The 21,711-nt window shown below is 37.1% G+C and overlaps 1 protein-coding gene across 4 annotated transcripts; it reads right to left on the bottom strand.

Moving 5' to 3' along the window:
• Window positions 1–3,756: 3,756 nt before the first annotated feature.
• Window positions 3,757–17,414, bottom strand: LOC122088197 (probable E3 ubiquitin protein ligase DRIPH). Of its 4 annotated transcripts, XM_042657490.1 has the most exons (5): window positions 17,231–17,414; window positions 17,113–17,171; window positions 16,256–16,303; window positions 16,028–16,100; window positions 3,757–4,031 (listed from the first exon to the last, which is right to left on the bottom strand). In XM_042657490.1, the coding sequence occupies exons 1-5, from the start codon at window positions 17,309–17,311 to the stop codon at window positions 3,852–3,854; spliced, it is 441 nt and encodes a 146-aa protein (XP_042513424.1). In that variant the 5' UTR covers window positions 17,312–17,414; the 3' UTR covers window positions 3,757–3,851. The 4 variants fall into 4 exon arrangements, 3 of the variants coding, with proteins under 3 accessions (XP_042513424.1, XP_042513501.1, XP_042513352.1); XM_042657567.1 differs by lacking the exon at window positions 16,256–16,303 and having other exon boundaries at window positions 17,231–17,413; XM_042657418.1 differs by lacking the exons at window positions 17,113–17,171; window positions 17,231–17,414 and adding an exon at window positions 16,415–17,105.
• Window positions 17,415–21,711: the final 4,297 nt, after the last annotated feature.

Here is a 21,711-nt window from a genome sequence, read left to right as displayed (position 1 = left end):
AGATGACGAATTTGCCCTCAACCCTTATTATTGTCTTCTTCCTTGAGAGTTAGGGCTTTTGCGCTATATGAAGCCGTCGGTTGATGTGTGGCCTGAGATGGCTACGATGGTTGGCAAGGGCAGAGATAAGATTTCGATAGTGAGTGCCTTGAATTTGGAACTGATGAGGTGCATACGATCGCTAAAGTTGACGATTCTGGCTACTTTGGCCCATGGAAGGTCCAAGCCGTTGCTGAAGAACTTACCTTCGGCCGTCATGACCAGAGCAGAAGCAGGAGCTCCCGTCGATTCTAATCGGACTTGGCTGAGGGCAGCAAGGATCGCATCCATGAGCACATGGCTGGCTCCTCCTCCTCTCCTCTCTCTCCCTACCCAAAGTTGGGAATTAAAATCCTACCGAAAACTTGTGCCTGAAGCTTCTCTTTATATGATAAAGTGGAGGAATTTTGGGGAAGAGGAGGCACAGAGCGTGTTCCTTGCTCTCTGGTGTGAAACTACAAGTGGGACCAGAGCGATTGAGTGATAGCATAACACTGCGGATCCCTTATCCATACACCTTGCCCCCCCGGGTACCACTTCCTACCTTGACGACGTGGCACATACAGCAACTGCTTATGTTAAACACCACCACTGCAGTGGCTGAAGCCAATTTCCTCATCTTCTTGTACGTCCTCACAAGCTCCATTGGCAACCGCCTCACATGGTTACCATTCCCCTTATTCCTCTGCAACTGCAATCCCTTTCCATTCACGAGATGCATCATCCTTTCTTCTTGAAGATATCAAGCCAAACAACAACTCAAGAACTGAAGAAGAAGAAGAAGATCAAAAGGGGGTAAAAAAGTCATTTAACATCTACTTCTAACAGTGTTAACATCACAAGACACGTTTTTATAATTATAAACTTCACTGGGAGTCTAAGTGTAATGTAATACCTTAAACATCCAGGGGAGGGGAGTGTAATTTCCTCTAACTTCTACTCTCTCTCTCTCTCTCTCTCTCACACACACACACACACACACAACGTTATCAGTGTGTTTTTTGACCCTCAGAAAAATTTTTTTTTTTTTTCCTGCTAACGGCGCTACTTAACCACAAAGTCCATGAAACATTCAGGTTCCACAGCTTTCACAAGGTGGGTGGGAACCACTATATTTGTGCAGCTGCAGTGTATGATGTGCATCCATGTCTTTACAAGCCTTGGGGCTCTGATGTTTCCTCATCACAGAGCCAAGTTGTGACTGGGGCAAGTTCAAGAGGACATGTTTGGGCAAGGTTTTTTAAAACCCAGGCCCAGCCCAAGGTACTCAAGCTTGGCCTTGCCCGGCCCAACCTTAGGTTAGGCTGATATATTTAAGAGGAAAATTAAGGTAGCAGTTACACTATAAACATGTTAATATTTTGATCTTTGGATGATAAGGTTATAGTTGATGATGAATCTTAAAGAAAGAGCTGCACATCTTAGAATGGTTCTCTTACAAGGACCTTATCCGGACTCTAAAATCCTATGGGGGTCTCCTCTTTATAGTGCTTAAAGTAGGTAGACACAAATAATGGATTTTCACATACTTATTACGGCTAAACCCACTGAGGTTTCCCAGAAGACAGCGTGGCTAAAAATTATAGAGGATAGGACATAAAGGTTACCCTAATAGAACCACTGGCATAGGGTTACCATTAAGAGCAGAGCATCCAAAGGAGGAAAGGACATAAAGCCTTACCCCTTAAATGGGGATGTCAATCCTTAGGTTTGGATCCAATTCGGTGAGAGAATGAGTGAAACCAAAACATAATCCATTAAGGGTGCAACGGTTTTGGTTTGATTTTGATTTTTCTTATCAATTTACTATCTATTTGATTTCGATTTATCATGCAAATATGTTTGAAAAATGAGGTTTTTTTTTTTTTTTTTTTTCTTGAATTTGAATTTAAATTTAAATTTTGGGCTGATATCAGTTTCTTATAAGGTTATATCTGTTTTTGGTCTAGTTTTTAAGTTTGATTAAGTGTTTTATCGATTTCAATGCAATCCAGTTTGATTTCGGTCTCACAAAACCCCCAGCCCAAAACATGAACCAATAAGCTCATATCAGTTTTTATTGGATTGTTTAAGTTCACTAATTCAGAATAGGTTTGACACCCTACCCTTAAAGAAGCTATAGCTAATGCTTTGCTTGAGTAAAAGAAATAAAATATGGACTAAATTACAGACTCTTAAAGAAGCCATAGCTAATGCTTAGCTTGAGTAAAAACAATAAAATATGGACTAAGTACTCCATTATCTTGGTTGATGTTACGCCTGTGACTCGGGACCATCTCCTAGCTGTGATGGGATTCTTTGAGACTCATCCCCCTATTAGATACCTGGGTGTCCCTTTGATCTCAAGAAGGTTGAAAGTAGGGGTGCAAGTTTGGCCTGGACCCGAACCTACCCTTGGCCTGCCCTGAGCCCGCATAGAGTTAGGCCCAAAATTCTAGCCCTGAAGGCTGACTTGGCCTGAGTTAGGATCAGGACGGGTAAAGGTTGATGTCAATGACCCGCCCAGCTCGCCCTAAACCTGACCCTAACTTTTTACCTTGACTTTTGACCCTGATTTGGCCATGCCCTACCCTGATTTATTGAGTGTTCAATGGCCGACTTTTTAAATTTGGTAATCATTATCACCATCGTTATATGAATTACTTAAATTTCTTATCTAATCATGTTTTTTAGATTTGATTTTATTTTACTTTTCAATTCTAAGTGATTTAGATACAAAGTCAAATGAATTTTTTGTTATTTCATATTTTATAGAGTCAGGATCAAAGTATACCCGACCCTTGATGGTAAATAAAGGTTCGGGTATACCCAACCCTTGATGGCAAACCATGATCAGGGCCAATTAGTGACATCCCAGCCTGGCCCTATCCAATCAGGGCGGGCCTGGACTAGGTTGAACCCCATGGGGTTGGGCCTTGGTTGAAGTTTTTAGGCGTTCAAGACAGGTTTGGGCCTAGCTAATGAGACGCAAGATTGAATTACGGTTTTAAAAAGCCCAGCCCATCCCATCCCAACCCAGCCCTATTGCAGCCTTAGTTGAAGGTCCCTGACTGTGCTCCCCTATTCATCCCCTCTTCACCTCAGCAAAGAGAAAGCTTGAAGGGTGAAAAAGCAAATTCCTTTCGGAGGTTATAGTTGATTGTGTCTGTTCTCCAAAAGAGCTGCATCTATTGGTTGGGTCTTCTTGGTTTTCCTAGAACTTTCACCAAAAAGTTGGGAAGCACTGTTCTCTATCTTTGGTCTGGCCCCTCCATGGAAAGGAGAATCTATTGCATTGCTTGGAAGTCCATATGCAGAACCAAGGTTTCAGTTGCACACACGTGGAAGAAAACAGATTCTCCTCAAACCAAAAGCCAAGCACAGACAAGACCAAAAATGGCACAAAATTCTAAAATGAACCATGTCAAATAGATCTACCTGGAAATCATAAGAAAGCTCACTGAATGTACTCTTATCATTCCTAAGTTTGGATCAATCCATGGTACCTACCAGTTTTTAATTTGCTAATTTCTGTGATGTTTAAAACAGATGGTTCATGGGTTCTAATCCAAACCTAACCATTAATTATACTTCATCATCCACCGGAAAACTCTAATCCTGGATAACCAAGCATAGCCTTACTGTGAGGCCTCGACAGGTTAACCCCTAAACAAGGTTAACCATCCGTTTTTAGGGGTTTCTTGCACTTGTTAAGACTTGAATTGCCAAATACTCAAATACAAAAAACAGTTGTAGTAATATATAAATCCTCTAATTGGTATGCATTTATTACAAGTTGCAGCAACAAAAAAAGAGAGAGGATTGGGAAGGTACTAGGTCAAACTGTAACTCAGGCGCATTAAATAATATTGAGCGGGATCATTTCCATCATTCCCCGATGCAATTGCACTTAAAGACCGAGCCAGTATTCTAGGACGCCATATGAAATCGCGCACATATGTAAGTTTCATTGAGCCATTCAACAATGGATGTCCCATGCATAAAATTTCTATCTGCCATGAACAAGTTTATAGAGTGAGCTAAAACAGATCATAGTGGCACTGAAAATTGCATATCTAGAACATGTATGCATGATCTACACTCATTAATATTTTTCCAAAACATAGCGAACCAGTAATCAATCTGAGGCAAGAAAATGATACACTCTTCTTGAAGATAATAGAAACATCCAAAAATCTCTTGTAAATCAAGCAGCTTGGTAGAAACTCTGTTATGTCAAACTGTTTCCAGTCTCTGAAAATTTGGAAATTGAAATCAAAGGATCTATATTGGTCTCTGCAATCTTCTAAAACTTGAAAGAAGGGACTAAAATGGAACTATTGGACAGTTAAAATCGCTATTATAGAACATTTTCTTGTTCAAAAGAAAAGACTCCCCAAGTCTGTGCTCATCTAATTGTGGATTGAATTATTACTCTTTTCTTAAGACTCCACCTAAGATATTTTTCTTCTCAGATTTCTCTTGGACTCCTAATTTTTTATTTTTTTAAAGAAGTTCCATCTCAGATACTGCTACTTGAATATCTTGTGTTAGAAAGATTGCCTGGACTCAGGTTTTCTCGTGTTGATGTAATTTATATAAGCAATACCAGAGCTTCACCAATCACAGAAAATGAGTTATTCAAGAATCTTCTATTATAAAGAGTTTTCTGTGTCTGATTTTATTCAAAAGAACCTAGATTCTTCCGAAAATACTACTTTGCAATGCGGCCGAGGAACCTACTCAGTCAAGGACCCTGTGGCTATGCCTGAATAAAAATCACTAGACTGGACCTTATTACAGCAGATCAAAGCTAAAGCCTACAAGGTACCCCCTACAACCTAAGAGTGTATCCAATACCTTGCTAGACCAACACTCATCATACCATCAAAAAAACCTTTCTATAGGAAAATCATATGACCAGCAACGATGTATGGAGATTAATGTCGAGCAATAAAGAAGCAACATATAAATAAAATTTGTGTGGTTGAAATGAGGATGTTGAGAGTTACACTAGAAATAGAAAATAAAGAAAGAAAAAATTAGAGCCGATTTAAGAGTAGCTCTGATACATGATACGTTGAGAAGTCATTTCAGGTGGCATGGATATGTGCAACAAGAGCCATTGAATGCTCCAATGCGGAGAAGTGATTTGATTCATATTAAAAGAGCTAAAAGAACCAAGGGTAAGCCTAAAATGACTTTGGGAGAAGTGGTGAGGAAAGTCTGCATACCTAAGTCTAATAACAAACATGGCTTTGAATAGAGCTGATTGGAGAAAAAGTATCCATGTAGCCAACCTATTTAATTAGGATAAGAGTTGAGTTGTATGTGCTTGCATGTGGTAACATGGGAAATCTCTCTTTCATAGAGAAGACAAGTGCTTCCTTTTATTTAATAATGCTCAAAGATCCACAATATAAAATAACAACACTTCAATGACAATTAAATGAATAAAACCTAATAGATAATAAAATGTAATAAATCAGCTAAATATAAATGTAACTAAAGGCACAGATAACAATAATAGATGACATGGGAAAAAAAAACATTGACTTGTGATAGTATGGTTGTGAGAGGATGGATTTCATGCTTTCTAGGTCCAACAATGTAACAAGGAAGAGGGAACCTAGCCCCTATGCTATTTTTTTATTTGAAACTTTTCAATTGAACTGATTTTTGAACCAAACTGATCAAACAGGTTAGCCTAGAGTTAAATACCAATTTAGAAAGTAGATAAAAATCAGCTATATGGGCTTAGAAACAATGCATGAACTTTCTTTTTCGTTAAAACATAGCATATTACAATCAATACTATGCTCTATACTTCAATTTTCCAATGAAGTATTTGGAGAAGTAAATGGTATAGTCAATATTCACAAATCCTTTACAACTATCAGGTCTTAATGCGAAATAGATAAATCTATGATCTTACTGGCAGGTATCTATGGGGAGGAAAAGGAACAGCTGAGGAGCATCTCGAGGTTTCTGATGGGGAATTTACCAGTTAAGTACCTTGGTCTCCCTCTAATCTCGGTCAAGCTGTCTGCCCATCATTACTCCCCTATTATGGATAATCTCAAGAAAAAGCTCCAACTCTGGAAGTCCAAGCTCCTCTTATGTGGGCCAACTGGAATTGGTAAGGGAAGTTATTCAGCGTTCATATGTATATTTGGACTCCCTCCAGCCTTCATTGAAAAGTGGAGTCTTTGATCACTGTCTTTCTGTGGAAGGGCTCCAAGAATAATAAGTTTCTACATGATTGGGTGGCCTTCACTTTGTCTTCCCAAGCAGGAAGGGAGCTTGGGTCGAAGGAGAATCAAAGAGGTTAATCTAGAAGGGGTTCTTAAGCTTGTTTGGAAGTTGGCTATTGGAAGTAATGGTATATGGGTGGAATGGTACTCTCGCTTTCTCAAGCAAGACTCCGTATATACTGTTTCATGCCCCTATGATGCTTTTGGCCCCAAAAGGAAGATTTTGAAATGTCGATCCTCAGGTTGCTCATGTCATTAAGATGAAGATTGACCTAGCTCTTCAACTCTCCTTTGGCTGGATAATTGGCATCCTTATACGTTTAATTAGCACATTTGGAGACAGAATTTGGCATGATTATGGGGATCGATAGGATGCTCTATTGTCTTCTTGTTATTCAAGATGTTGTTTGGAGGCCAGACCCTGCCAAATTTCTGAGTTCGATAGATGCCTGAGGAACTCTACATGAGGTGGCCTTCTGGAAGTTGTAGTTTAGTTATGTGGTTGAAGTCATATTCGGGAAAATTTTCTTTCCCTTCATCCTGGAATCGGACTGTTGAGATCTCTGGGCTTGATATCATTTTATATAGGGATCATATTCCTCACTACAACTTTATTGTTTGGAGTGTTCTCACGCAAACATTCATAAAGCTTCAATTCCTTCATCAGAGATAGATTACCTACTGTTGCTTCTATTAGAATTCAATGGTGTGCTTATTCTTCTCATGCCCTCTCCCCCTTAAGATTTGTGAAGGGTTTCTTCATAAGCTGGGATTGTAAAGGAAGGGTTCTTGATTTTGTGCATGAGTCGATGTGAGTGAAGAACTTTAAAGGAAGATCTGGATTTGACACAGTGGGAAAGTTTGCATTTGGTGCAACCATCTACCACCTCATTTGGATGGAATGGAATTTTAGGACTTGGCTAGGTAGTCTAGAGCATTCAAGAAAATTTGGGATGCTATCACTTTTGATGTTCGGGGAAAACTATCCCACCTTGAGTTCTTGTGTAGGTGACTCCCCTTGGAATAAACATATCTAGCTCTTGGGATCTTCCCCTTCTGGTGCCCTAAGTGGGTGAGGTGACCCTTTTAAGGAAGGGTCAATCTTTTGTATAGTTTTCCTTTACTTTCTTCTGTATTTTCCCTCTCTTTGAAGTCCACTTGTATTACAGAGTTCTGTTGAATTTTTTTTTTTTTTTTTTGGTAGAATAGGCTATATATTCAACAAATCCTAAGAAAAATAAGGGGTGTCTTATAAGATATTCAGGGGAAACCCGCCCAAAAAAAAAGGGGGGGGGGAAACTATATATCCAGGAATACCCCCCCCCTCAAACAAGGGAAGCACAATAACCACAAGCTGCATAGGCAAACTGATGTCAGCTTGAAATCGCATCTTATTATTTATTTACAATTACTATTAATTATTCATTATAATTGGGTTTAGTTCTAGGATTTTGATTATTTTCAAGCTTATATTTAGTTGATGGGTCAGCCCAAACTCATAAGTATATTATTTAATTAATGTAGGCCAGTAGTAAAATAAGTTTAGGATTTTATCGTTGTTTTACTCTCAATCGAACGAATTTAATTAGACAAGTGATTGATATTGATTAGAGTTTCTTTAGGTTATTATTTTCTTATAAATATGTAATGGGAGAACAACATAATAGAGTTGAATATTGATTTCAATTTGGGGTTTCTTCTTTTTAAAGTCCTGAAGAGTTTTGCCACTTCCAAACCTTAAAGAGCTTGAAGATAGGCCTAGAAGAGCTTGTATAGTGCTGGATGAGCATAACCTACCTCTATCGTTCCTAAAAGAATACGATAGTCAATTTCATGTTTTCGAGATTGTGTTTACTGGTATCAAAGATTTGTTTTCATAATAAGGTTTGTAACACATCAAAAGGGTTTATCCAATGGTGAGTGTATGGTACGCACCATATATAGTCATGCACCGTGATAAACCTTATAAGAAAACAATCCCTGCTCTTCAAATCCCACAAACTGCAAAAGTTGAAACTAACTACAATTTCTCCCTATCTCATGCAATCTTTTCCACTATGAAAAGTATAAAAATGGAAATCACATTCAGTTTTAGACTTAACTTTGTGTTCCCATGTCTAACTGAATTGCTACAAGCTTTATTCATGGAAACAGATATTGACAAGAAGCATAAATTTGATTCCTCTCGGTCCCTGATTCATTTCCATATAACCAAACTACTACAACCTTATTGATGCAATTTCGGAAACATGGACAACACTATCATACTCTTCTAGGAACAATAGAGGGTGGGGTGTGCTCAACTAGTACAACATAAGTTCTTCTAGACTTGTCTTCAAGCTCTTCAAAGCTTGGAAATGGTGAAGTTCTTCAAGACTTCAATAAAAAGGAGAAATTCTAAATTCAATTTAATAATTTAACACTCCTTTATGTTGTTCTCCCATTACATATTTATAAGAAAATAAAAACCAAAATGGAACCCTTAGCAACCTCAACCATCTAATCTAATTAAGTTTCTAAGGCTGAGATTAGGTAGAGACAACAAATATGATCAAGGAAATATTTAGTAACATAGGTTCCTTGGTACATTATAATTTTACCTTATTTAAATTAATTAATTAATTCACAATTCTTAAAATAAAATCTTCCAACTAGGGGAAAAAACCAAAATAGGTAGGAGATTGTTGTCCAATAATATCTTTGTTTCCAAATTTATTCCATATCCAGTTCAAGGAATCTATCTACCTTGCTCCTCAAGACAACAAAATTAATCCAGGAAAGTTCTAGAAGCCCAAAAGCTGATGTAGCAATCTTGTTGATGGATTGGCTGGGTTGGCCTGTGATTCAGAGCTGCATCATTCCCTTCATCTTGAAAAAGAATTCAAGGACGAATTCTCATTCCTTTGATAAACGCTCGTCTTCCACCAGGATCAAAAGGGAACTAGAAAACATCTCGGTTAATACATCTAATTGTACGTAGAAGATTCTGCATTACAACTTCATAATGGATGATGATCACCTTGTCGCTAGACAAATTGAAATATGATTTGTCGATAACATTCACGGCTCAAAGAAATTGAAGTTGAGATAGCAATGCAAGCATATCTAAGTTGAGTGTTGCTACCATGTCGTGATGGGTGTAGAACTTTGATTGCGATTCTAATGTAAAAACTGGTTTGAACCTTTCAAAACTACCATGTTTGTTGACTTGCTCATCCAAGTACTTGTCCAATATTAGAGGTTTGCTAAAATCAATCCATGTGGTGAATCGATCGTCTAGAACCACCTCTTCGAGGTTGATCGTTGCAACTAGAGTTGTGTGGCTACCTCTACGTCTGGATGCCATAATAATTATCCAACAGGCTCTAATACTACTTGATGCAATCTTGAAAACGTGGACACCACTATCATACTCTTCCAGGAATAATAGATGGTGGGTGTACTCAGCCGACAAAACACAAGCTCTTCTTCTAGACTTGTCTTCAAGCTCTTCAAGGCTTGGACATGGTGAAATTATTCAAAACTTCAATAAAAAGGAGAAAATCCAAATTCAATTCAATAATTCATCTCCCCTTCATATTGTTCTCCCATTACATATTTATAAGAAAAAGAAAAAAAATAAAATAAGACCTTAATCAATCTCAACCATCCAATCTAATTAAATTTCTACGGCTGAGATTGCGTAGAGACAATAAATCTAATTAAGGAAACCTTTACCATGGTAGGTTCCCTTGTACAATATAACTTTACCTTATTCGAATTATTTAATTGACAATCATTAAAATAAAATCTTCGAATTAGGGAAAAACCAAAATAGTAGGAGATTTTTGTCGAATATCTTTGTTTCCAAATTTGCTCCATATACAATTCAAGGAACCTCTCTACTTTGCTCCACAAGACATACCAAAATTAACCCAGGAAATTTCTAAAAGCCCAAAAGCTGATATGGAAATCTTGTTGATGGATTGGCTGGGTCTTCTAAGCTTATGATGGGTCAGCCTGTGACCCAGGATTGCATTATATCTGCTCAATCTTAAACAGAAAGGTGGGACGGTCAACCATTCCTTCTTTTACTTTCTACTTTATTTGGAAATAATGTGCCAAGGATCTCAGCTAGGGGTGTCAATATATGAGATGAACTGGTAAGCCCGGAACGAATCGCCCAGATTTAGCCCGATCAAAACCGAACCAAGCTCTTATTGGGCCGGGTTCGGTCAGTGTTTTTTCAAACTGTTTGGTTCGATTCGGTTCGGTCTAAACCGACGATTCACCTGTTAACCCGGTAATTGAAACGGAATATGGAACTGAGCCAAACTGAACCAATGAACCGAAACTCTAAAAAGACCTACACCTAACACTAAGTATATAAAACCTAAAATCCCTAATTGCCTAATCCTTATTCTTCTCTATTCGTAACTCCAGTGGCGCTAGCCTCTCTCACGTCTCTGGCTCTCCTCACCTCGATCGCCAGCAACAACGGTAACAACAAACTGGTTCTGCTCTCTCTCTTCACTGGCCTCTCTTCCCTTGGACTGGCCTGGAGTTAGGGTGGACAACACTCAATCTTTTTTGCAGATAGCAATAGAAGTGCGTAGGGTTTCATTGAGAGCGAAAGATAGCAGCAGAGTGCATCGTCTCTTCCCTTAGTCCGTTGCAGCATATGATCCTTTTAGTGGTTAATGATTTATTGAAAGGGTTGATGCAAGACATGAAACAGATTCATGAAGTGAAAATGGCAACGGTTGCCTTGCAACATTCGAAGGTTAACATCAAATCCAAAAAACCACAAATGAAAAAGATAAAGGAAAAAAGATGAATCTTTCTTTTAGAAGAAAAAGACTATGTGAATCAACATAAATAACATTTTCTTGTGAATCAGTCACATTCGAAGGCTTTTTTTCCTTTCTGGATTTTTTTTTTTTCCTGTGCCAAATCGCAAAACCCATTACAGGGGAAGAAGCTCCATGCCCAAATCATCAAAGCAAGCCTGGAAAATAGGAACCACTCCCTAACAACCGCTCTCCTCGAAGCCACATTTCACATCTTCAATCCAAATCGGAATAAACCCAGTAATCCAAACCAATGCCAACCTGAACCCAAATCGCACCGAAGCCGAAACTGAACCGAAACTGATAAATCCTTATTGGATCGGTTTCGATTAATGTAAAACACACACCAAAACCGGTGGAACAAAATCAAAACCACATCGACCCGGACCGTTGACACCCCTAATCTCAGCTCCTATAGGGAAACCTTAACTTGGTTTATTATTACTTTTAATCTTCATTCTCAGTTGTAGGATTATAGGGTAGGGCTTAAAAATTAGAATTTTTATTTTATGAATGTGTAATAGGAGAAAAAAGTAAGAGGAGTTGGATTATTGAATTAAATTTCGAGTTTCTCTTTTTATCAAAGTCTTGAAACCTTCACCCTTTTCAAGTCTTGAAGGGCTTGAAGACAAGTCTAGAAGAACTTGTATCGTGCCGGTTAAGCACACCTCACCCTCTATTGTTCCTAGAAGAGTATAATAGTTGGTTTCAAATTTTTGAGACTGTATCAAGTGGTATCAAATGTTGTTGGAGAATTGTTATGGCATCCAAACATAGGACTAGCCACAAACCTCCAGTTGTAAAGATTAACCCCAAAGAGGAGGCTACAGATAATCGATTCACCATATGTGTTGATTTTAGAAAACCTCCAATGTTCAATGAGTACCCGGATGAAGGAGTCGATGAACACATTAATTTTGAAAGGTTTGAACTAGATTTTGCATTGGACTTGCAACATGAGTTCCACCCACATCACGGCAGGACGCTTGTCTTGTTATCTCAACTTCAACTTCTTCAAGCCGTGAACGTCATCAACAGATAATATTTCAATGTGTCTAACAATATGCTAATCATCATCCAATATGAAATTGTAATGTAGAATCTTCTATGTAAAATCAGAAATATAAACAGAGATGTAGTCTACTTCCTTTTGATCTTGGTGAAGGATGAACATCAATAATAGGAACAAAGAATTCAAGGACAATTTTTTTCAACCTGAAGGGAATGATGCAGGCCAGCTCCTTGCCCCTAGTTGAATGCTTCTCAAGGAGTTTCAATACTATTTTTTAGGAACCTCAAAATATATCAAACACTTTCATGTTTTCTAGGAACACTATTTGGCAACCAAAGCTAGCATTACCATGTGAAGAACTTGCAAACCACAGGAGACCATCAATCCTATCTCTAAAGGATACTAATCTTATGTAATTGGAAGGAGATCAACATCTGATCATATCTAGTTGGAAGGAGATCAGCACATAGCCGCCCAAGCAAGGAACACCAATTCGCCCAAGCTTGGACAACAAGGTGGGATAGTTTTGAAAGCGACCATTCCTTTTTTTATATTTTATTTTATTAGGAAATATTGTGCCTAGGATCCCAGCTCATATAATGATATCTTGACTAGGATTGTTATTACTTTTTATCTTCATTCTTAGTCGTAGGATTGTAGGGTAGGGGTTGAGAATTTGAATTTTTTTACTTTAAAAATATGTAATGGAAAAACAATGCAAGGGGAGTTGGATTATGGAATTAAATTTGGAGTTTCCCTTTTTATTGAAGTCTTAAAGAACTTCACCCCTTTCCAAGTCTTGAAGGGCTTGAAGACAAGTCGGTTTTACATTTCTGAGACTTCATCAATTATCCATGGAAGCAAATCTTTGATAGCACTTGGTGCAGTATCAAAAATGTTAAACCAACTATTGTACTCTTCTAGGGATGATATAGGCGGGGTGTGCTCAGCCGGCACTATACAAGCTCTTAAAGGTTTGGAAGGCACGAGGTTCTTAAGACTTCAAAAAGGAGAAACTCCAAATTGAATTCAATATTAAATTCCCTTACATTGTTCTCCCATTACATATTGTTAATAAAATAAAAACCTAAATAAGCCATAATCAATCTCAATGACCCATCTAAGTAAATTCCTATGATTGATATTAAAGCGACAATAAAATCCTAAATTTATTTTCAGCCTACATCAACTAAATGAAAACCTGGAAAATAATTAAAAACCTAAAATTAAACCCAATTATAATGAATAATTAATCGTAAAATAAAATAAATAATAATATGTAATTCCATGCTTGGATTTACAAACCCCAAGAGTAAACCATGAACCTTTGCAAGGAGTATCAATAAAAGGGTCTTGGAAGGCTTGCATCTTACCTCTGACCTCAAATGAGATTGATTCCCAAGGTTCTAGAGCTTCTAGCCCAATTCCTCAGACTCCGTTCCATCCAAATATGATAAAAGATGGCTCCAAATGCAATCTTACCAATTTAATCGAAATAGCACTATCCTTTAAAAGCTTTTCTAATCCACTTCTACTTTAACTCCAGACCCCCAATCCTTTGATTCAAAGTCCAACCCTAACACAAGATCCTTCCCAAGAGTTGTGAAGAGGAGTATTTGATGGGAGAACATTTTGTCTTACTGTTATAATAGATTATACAATCTTAACATTAACCTTTGGATTTCAACAGAGATTTTGTTGTTTTACACTGCAGAATCATTCGACAGCAGGAGTCCACACACCTTTTGGTTGTTGAAACTTTGTAGTTTGTACATGAAAATCTCAGCCAATCAAAATAGAGAATAAGAGGGCATTGGTATCAGTTATGGGGACTCCAAATTAGGCTACAATGGGTTTCAACAGCGCAGCGACCAATGAAATTGATTTGGAAATCAGGATAACGATAAAAAGGAGAAAAGAAAAAAGAAAGCACGTAGAACCAAGATCAGATCTGTGTTGAGAGTATTAATTTGTTTGGACATCATTATTAAATGCAACAAGAGAAGGCAAAAATATTAATAAATTAGTTGAATTATGAAGAGGCACTCTAATAGCAGCAACATAGATGGACAGAGTGAACAAGCAAGACATGGAAAAATTGACCAGATTGTATCCATGTAATAAAGAGGTGAATGACTATAAGATTAGATCCAGCTTTGTTTCATTACAATGTAACCTGGACACTTTAAAATAGCAGTTGTAATATAATGGAGTGCCCAAGTGATGTTGTACATAAAGAGCATATACTTACTTTCTCTAGGTAACATGTTTACACTCACAAACACAACACACATTTTTTTGATAGGACTACTTGATATGGATGCGCAGAAGAAGCGAAAATATACAGTAGGCTGAATAGTGTAGTAATTGAACTAACTCATAATTGAATTCAGGAAAACATAAAAGAGAATACATAGGCCCAACAAAAAAAATGGTATGAGTTTTCCTTCACCCATGGTGAAAAGAGATTCTCTTAATCCACTAGATCAGACACTTTGATTCGATGGAAGGGTATTTTGGACCTTCAACATTAGGGTCAAGAGCTAATGATGAGACTCGCTGCTCCAAGAGCCATATACGATGTCAAATCACGGTGGATGAAGCGATTCTCTCTCAACCTTAGGTGACGAAAGCTTTCACCATAACAGTATAAGTAAAAGTAAAGCCGAAGCCAAAAGCAGTGAACCAAAAGCAGGCAATCAAGGCTAGTCAAATGAACATGCTTTAATCTGAATCATTATGAATAACATGATTTGTATCTCTTAACCAAGAGGCCAACACAAATTATGAATACATATAATATAACTCCAAAAACCAAACCTACTTTAGTATCACGATTATTATAGCTAACAAGATTACATCTTGAATACATTATCCTTCCATAACAATTGGTCTCCTTTTGTTTTTCTTTCGTCCCTAATTGAATTGGACTTTTTGTGTACGTCCACTTAATATATTAATAATTTATCTCACCATTGTCTTTGCAGATGCAATCGAATCCATATATGGTATAGTTTGTGAGATTAGTTTATATAGGATTCTTCTCCTGGGTCCCTATTTGAGACTGGCCTCTTATGGAACCTAGAGGAAAGTGAAGCCTTCTATATGCTGTTCATCATGATTCCCGATCATAAATTTGTCTGAAAATAAAAACATCATGAAGATCTGGGCCATGCACTGCTTTAACCTTTGACCATGAGAGAGAGAGAGAGAGAGAGATGTTGATGATGATATTCTTCCTGAAAATAGATTTCCTCTTATATGCCTCATGTTTCAATTAACAATAACACCTACCCTACAGTTCATGGTGCTTCCAACTTCTAAATTGTCATCGGATCACACTGTCAGACTGCAAGAACCCTAAAAATATTCATTTTTACTGGACCCACTAATCTAATACCAACAAAATCCCAGGCCTAGCTAGTGCAGAAGGGAAGCATCCAAGTGAGATGAATCATAGCCTAGCTAAAACAGAAGGGAAGCAACCAAGTGATGGTCCTCATTATCATTCTCTCTCTCTCTCTCTCTCTCTCTCTCTCTCATGCGTTTAAGGACCTCATTTCTTGCAAGTAAGAAGGAAATGATTATAATTCATTCCTTGCTTTCTCTTCTTTAATCATTATAGCAAAACTCTATATACATTAGACCTATTCTTGTTCAGAAACCTATCAAATGGATCCCCATGATCTCCTTCTAGAAACCCTACCACCTCTGCATGTCCTCCACGTACACAAAACCCAAAGAAACTCAAACCACCCCACGTAAACAAATCTCATCATCTCAATGAACCAAGAACAAAAAAACAAAAACCCATATTTTCTTTTACGAATATGATCATCACAAAGAAGAAAGAAAAAACCTACTTTTTAAGATAAAAAAATAATAATAATAATGGCAGGATTGACAATATTTACCCCAGCTTCAGTTCTGAGCCCAAGCTTTTTAGCCAGGTAAAGCTTCACCAACAAAACCGTCGCCTCCTCATCTCTTCCAAGAATTTGCCAAAAACACAAAAAGAGAAAAAATAAAAAAAAGTTAAGTCAGCTTTCCACTCATTTCTCTGGACATCATCATTAACAAGTAGAGAAAGAAGAAGAAGATCAGAACATGATTAACATAAGGCTCTAACGTGCACCACTTACTTCACTCTAATATACGCCCTCGATATTTGAGGCAGCATCTCTCCTTCCCTACTATCATGAGCCACGATCAGAACCCTTTTTTTTTTTTTTTTTTTTTTTTCTTTTAAATTTTTGGATGGCCCATTAGAGTAGAGACTAGAGAACACTAGAGTCACTTACCGATTAGGCGCAGAAAAAAGAGCAAACCACACACCATTCGTCTCCACTCTGGTGGGCTGCAGGTGCAAGTCCTCACTTTGCACAGGAAGACCAGAAGGTACATGATGATCATGATAATTACCAGAAGCCACCACAGAACCCTCTCCGATATCGCCATTATCAAACCCTAACCCTAATCCTAATCCTAATCCTAACTGCAACTGCAAAAGTGAAGACGAAGAAGACGACGAAGATGAAGATGAGGCAACAGAAGTAGATCTAGGCTTCTTTCCTGATCTGGGACCTAGTTGAAGCTCAAGTTCAAGCTCCTGACTCTCTCCCTCTTCTTTGGTATCGTCATCTTTGTTGTTGGAAGAAGTGAAACCCATGAGTGCTGAGAGATTAGGGTGTTTGATTTTAGTTTGGTTTGGTTTGGCCCTTTATGGAACGGCAAAGACACAAAGGAGAAAGTCTTTGCTGTTCATACCCCCCAAAAAAAAATCTATCACTAAAAGCGAAATTGATTTCTTCCCTTTTTCTGGAAAAAAGAAAATTAAATTCAAAAGACATGTATGGTATTATACTTTTCCTTCATTTATGATCTTTTATTTCCCCCCCGTTTCCTTAGCCTTCACACGCTCAATGGTTCTCTTTTCAGTCTTCTTGGGATTAAAACCCAGCACGGAATTATAGACGAGAGAGAGAGAGAGAGAGGGTACTTTAGCTTTCGCTGGTTTCCAAAGCTTTCCCTGTTCTTGTTCATATTGTCGTTGCACACCTGAACAGTACCCATATTAGGGTTTCTCATAAGAGAGAGAGAGAGAGAGAGAGAGGTACCTTCATGTACTGTAGAGCACTGGGATGCTTTTGGGGGGAGTAATTCTGCTTCTCCATTAGTGGGTTCTGATTCTGAAACATTCCTGCGATTTGGTTGGGAATCGGTTTCTGCTGAAGAGTCCCAAATGAAACTCAAGAAGAAGAAACCAACCATCTTCTTCTCTGTGATGAATCAGTCAACGAAGGAAGAGTATAAATAAAAGAGTAACTGAGTCAAAAGGCAGTGTTATCGTGGGGTTAACGTGGGCACGTGGCAAGCATGCAGAGAGGACAAGTAGGTCCCTTAGAGTAGAGACGACATGCCCTTCCTCCTTCGTTAGGGGATAGAGAGTTGGAGTTTAGTTGCGTAGAGGTGTCGGTTAGTGGATCGTAGGGTAGAGTGTCCATGAAGTACCATCATCACACATCCACATCTCTCCAAACGCGTGCATCAAGTGGGACCCATCCACTCTCTTTGGAGGCCCTTTTATGTTTTTAGTTCTACCCGGATTGGAATTTGGTCTTGCTTGGGGAACACGTACGTTGAGACAATTCACCACGAGAGTAGAGTAGGTCTTCCAATACGCTCTAACTAGCCTAAGTTTCTTGCTAATGCCTATTTATAATATGTCCGTAGATAAGATGACCTCTCTCTCTCTCTCTCTCTCTATATATATATATATATTAAGACGTAAAAATATCCTCTACAATGAGTACGACGGTGCGACGAGTATTAGATGGTCAAGATTATCTTGAGATACATGTCCAATGCACCGAGAGGTGGGGAAAATGGTTGGATTATAACATAAGATGACCCTATAGGTACAAGTATAAGGGAATGGAAAAGGAGAGCTTAAAAAAATGCTATCACGCAGCGTCTCCCATAACGGGTACCTCTTTGTGTCCCTTCATTGTGCTCTTTCATTAGCCCTCATGCTAGTGCAACATACATAGCTTGACTATTTATGATGTTGAAGACCACAAAACTATCACTTAATCATATATTAGTGTCCTCTCCTTGTTGAAAATCTACCATGAATTATATCATAGCTAATTAAATTTATCGATATTAGCTGCATGAACTAAATAGTTTACATTTAGTGATGGTAATCATTACCACTACATGTTCTAAACCTAATAAGATTAGAGCTTTTAGTAGTGGTTTATATACTGACACTGAATATAAATGGTAATAAATCGCTGCTAAATATAGTTATTATTTTTCAAAAAAAAAAAGAAGCCTAAAGGAGGATAAGCCTGTAGAAAAACTCAACTAAGCAGGCTTAATTAATCCTCATTTTAGTGGTGAATGCAGTAGAGATTGAGAAGAAGAAAGAGGAGGTGGATGAGGGAGATAACGAAGAGGGAAATAACTCAATAAGGGAGCATGAGCGAGAAGGCCAAACAAGAGTGGGATTTTTGGATTTTAAGCTACATAAAACAGCGGTAATTTAATTGCCTTAAAAAGGTAATTTTGGCAGCAGCAATGATAAACAACAGCAAAAAATGCACATTATAATATTTTACCCCCACTAATTTTATTTTTTATTTTTTATTTATTATTAATATCTACCTTAATTGAAAGGAGAAAAGGAGAGGGGGACGTACAAGGCAAAGAGCTACTATACCAAAACTTCCGAAGAGCAACAAGCAGCCACTAAAAATACATACTTATTATGCATATATACGTATTCAGTGGTTTGTTGCTGTTAAATATATACATTTAATTGCAATAATATTTCACCGCCGCTAAGTATAAGTAGTTTGCATATTGTAAGCATTATGTGCGGTAATGAGATAATTTTTTTAATATTAATAAAATATTTATTTAGTGATGGATAATTGCTTTCAAATGTTGTCCCAATAATTTATTTTTAATTATACATAGGGTGTTTAGTGGCGGTTAGATAAACCTAATGCTAAATGAATGGATTAAGTGACATTAAATGAAAAACCCCTTCTAAAATATTATATTTAGTGTAAGTAATAGATATGTATATATAAATATATATTATGGTCCTTGGACTAGCGTAGGGGCCAATGGGAGCATGTGTGGAAGCAACAATAGGGGCAATATTTTCTCCTTTCATAAGGAGCGGGACAATCATTACCCCCTCTATATATCGACACTAGGGCCACATTATATATATATATATATATATAGAGAGAGAGAGAGAGAGAGAGAGAGAGAGAGAGAGAGAGAGAACTATGCGAATTGTGAGACTCCTCCTTCTATGGAATCTAGATCCCATCCCCATGTGGAGACTGTCCCTATCAATAGATCCATCGTCAATGGGATGCAAGAATCAAACCCTGTGGACAATGGATCTCGAGTGTGGAGATATGGACTCCTTTCTGTGTACTTTTTGGGTTTGTACGTTTAAGGTATTAATACACGCAAGCAACGAGTAGATCATGTGTCCAAAAGAAAATATATACTTTTGTATAATATAATCATTAATTATGTTATACCAAAAAAGTAATTAATTATGTAATTATCATAATTGTCATTAAATTTTTCCTTAATGAATCTAAGAAATTTAATTACAAAATATATTAAATTTTAATAAATAAGTCAGAATATTTTGAATTTTAATTACACAATCTTTTTTCATAGAATAATTACTCAATCATTTAGGTAAGGATGATAAAAATTCATTTTTTTTATTATTTAATTTCACTTCCTATCTCTTTCCTTTGCTTGCAATCGGATAAAGTATCGCATCATGAAAAAAATGTCACATGACCATCTATTTAAGAATGAAAATTTTTAAATAGGCACATCCAGTTTTACTACATGATTACAAATCTAGAATACTGTGGATAAACCATAAATTGCCAATAAAATAGAATCAAGGATCATCAAAGGGTATGTTTGAATATTAAAGTAAGAGACAGACCTATGAATCCATCATTATATCATTGTGATTTTTATCTTATAATTTATATTTTTTCTATTATTTTATTTTATTTGTTCAACATCCAAAAATAACTGAAAACAAATACACATCACTATAAAAAATTACATTAAGAATCTCTTAGAAAAAAAAAAAATTTACGTTAAGAATCAGTGGTGAAATCGTGAAGTTTGGTAGCCGTCTGAATAGTGATAATGTAAATCAGACGGTTAGATAATGTAATCTCTCCCTGGGGCACTCAACCACCAAACCAGAACACCCTTTGCGTAAGAAACATGTCATGATGATGAATGATGATCCACTGCCCAATTAACGATGGCAAACGGCGTTAAGAACTTAGGACACGTGATCCCATTGAGGCGATAGACGTTGACGTTGACGTTGACGTTGACGTTGACGTTGACGTTGACGTTGACCACATGCGAGGAAATCATGACGATGGGGTCTCTCCTTTTTTTGTCCGACAGCGTGCGGACGCATATCTGCACGACGTGGAGTGTGGTGCCACTTTTTTATTTTTTATTTATTTTTCCTTGTATAAGAAAAGAAAAGTGTGAAGTTTCACAATCCAACACAGAGAAGAATGATTACTAATCCTTCCAATGTGTTTATTATAAGCGTACCATTAGAAAAAAAAAAGTGTTTATTATAAGCGTACGTTCAATTACGCTTTAGAAAAAAAAAAGTTTTCAAGAACACCGTGCAGGATTTCGGTTCCTAACCATAGTTAACAAATTTGGATTCAAGAATTATTCGGGTGGAAAATTATTTGAAATAATTCGATTGATTAATTTAAGGATTCGGTCAAAAAAGCGATCAAAAAAGCGGACAAAATAAAAATTGGAGTCGGATTCGGATTCAAGAATTATTCGATTAAAAAAATAAAAGTCAGGCAAAAACTTCGGATATTATTTTTATAGTTTATTGTATATTTTTTATTTATCAAGTCATTAACTTGATTTGTATACTTAGAAATAGCAAAATACTTTATACAATAAAGTAAAAAACTATGAAAAATTTGTCATTGAGCGATGGAATCAATGGTTATTGTAATCCAATTTCTACTCATGAAATAGATTAGGCCCCAAAACAGTGAAAGCAAGATTATAACTACAATAAAACAAATAAATAAATTGACCACAAAAAATTTCACTATCCTTTTGCTTGGGTTCACAAGACCCATATTGCACTAAGACGCACTAATTTTTCAAAATTAAAACAACAATGTAAAAGAAGATTGATCGATACGGCGATATGAATCTGTCATGGTCTCCCGGAACCTCAAATTATCCATCAAGACTTGATATCTCCCCTATCTTAGAATGAACTGATGAAGTTATGAGAAAGAAATGAAACAAATAGTAGATTCGTATGATTGTTACAGAAGAATTAGGTGGAGAAAAAAGATGGGAAGGAGGCGGAAATTTGGGAGAGAAGAAGATGAAAAAAAAAAAACTATTTCGATAGTGGATACCGTGGGTTTTAGATATGACGTTTCGTTTGTTTGTTTTCTTTTTTTTTTTTAATACTGTTTAAGTAGATCGAATAATTCGGTTTAATTCGATTCGGCCGAATTATTCGCGT

This window comes from Macadamia integrifolia, chromosome 1, assembly GCF_013358625.1.
Source record: "Macadamia integrifolia cultivar HAES 741 chromosome 1, SCU_Mint_v3, whole genome shotgun sequence".
Lineage (NCBI taxonomy): Eukaryota > Viridiplantae > Streptophyta > Magnoliopsida > Proteales > Proteaceae > Macadamia > Macadamia integrifolia.
The sequence above is the reverse complement of the archived record's forward strand: the minus strand, read 5'-3'. Positions and strand labels throughout refer to the sequence as shown.

Bases quoted from the DNA above. Each gene is read 5' to 3' on its own strand.
- LOC122088197 (XM_042657418.1), bottom strand. From the start codon at position 16,782: ATGGGTTTCACTTCTTCCAACAACAAAGATGACGATACCAAAGAAGAG. The intron at 16,304-16,414 runs GTAAGTGACTCT...TCATGATAGTAG, and splicing joins CTTTTTTCTGCGCCTAATCG to GGAAGGAGAGATGCTGCCTC. The intron at 16,101-16,255 runs GTAAGTGGTGCA...AATTCTTGGAAG, and splicing joins AGGGCGTATATTAGAGTGAA to AGATGAGGAGGCGACGGTTT.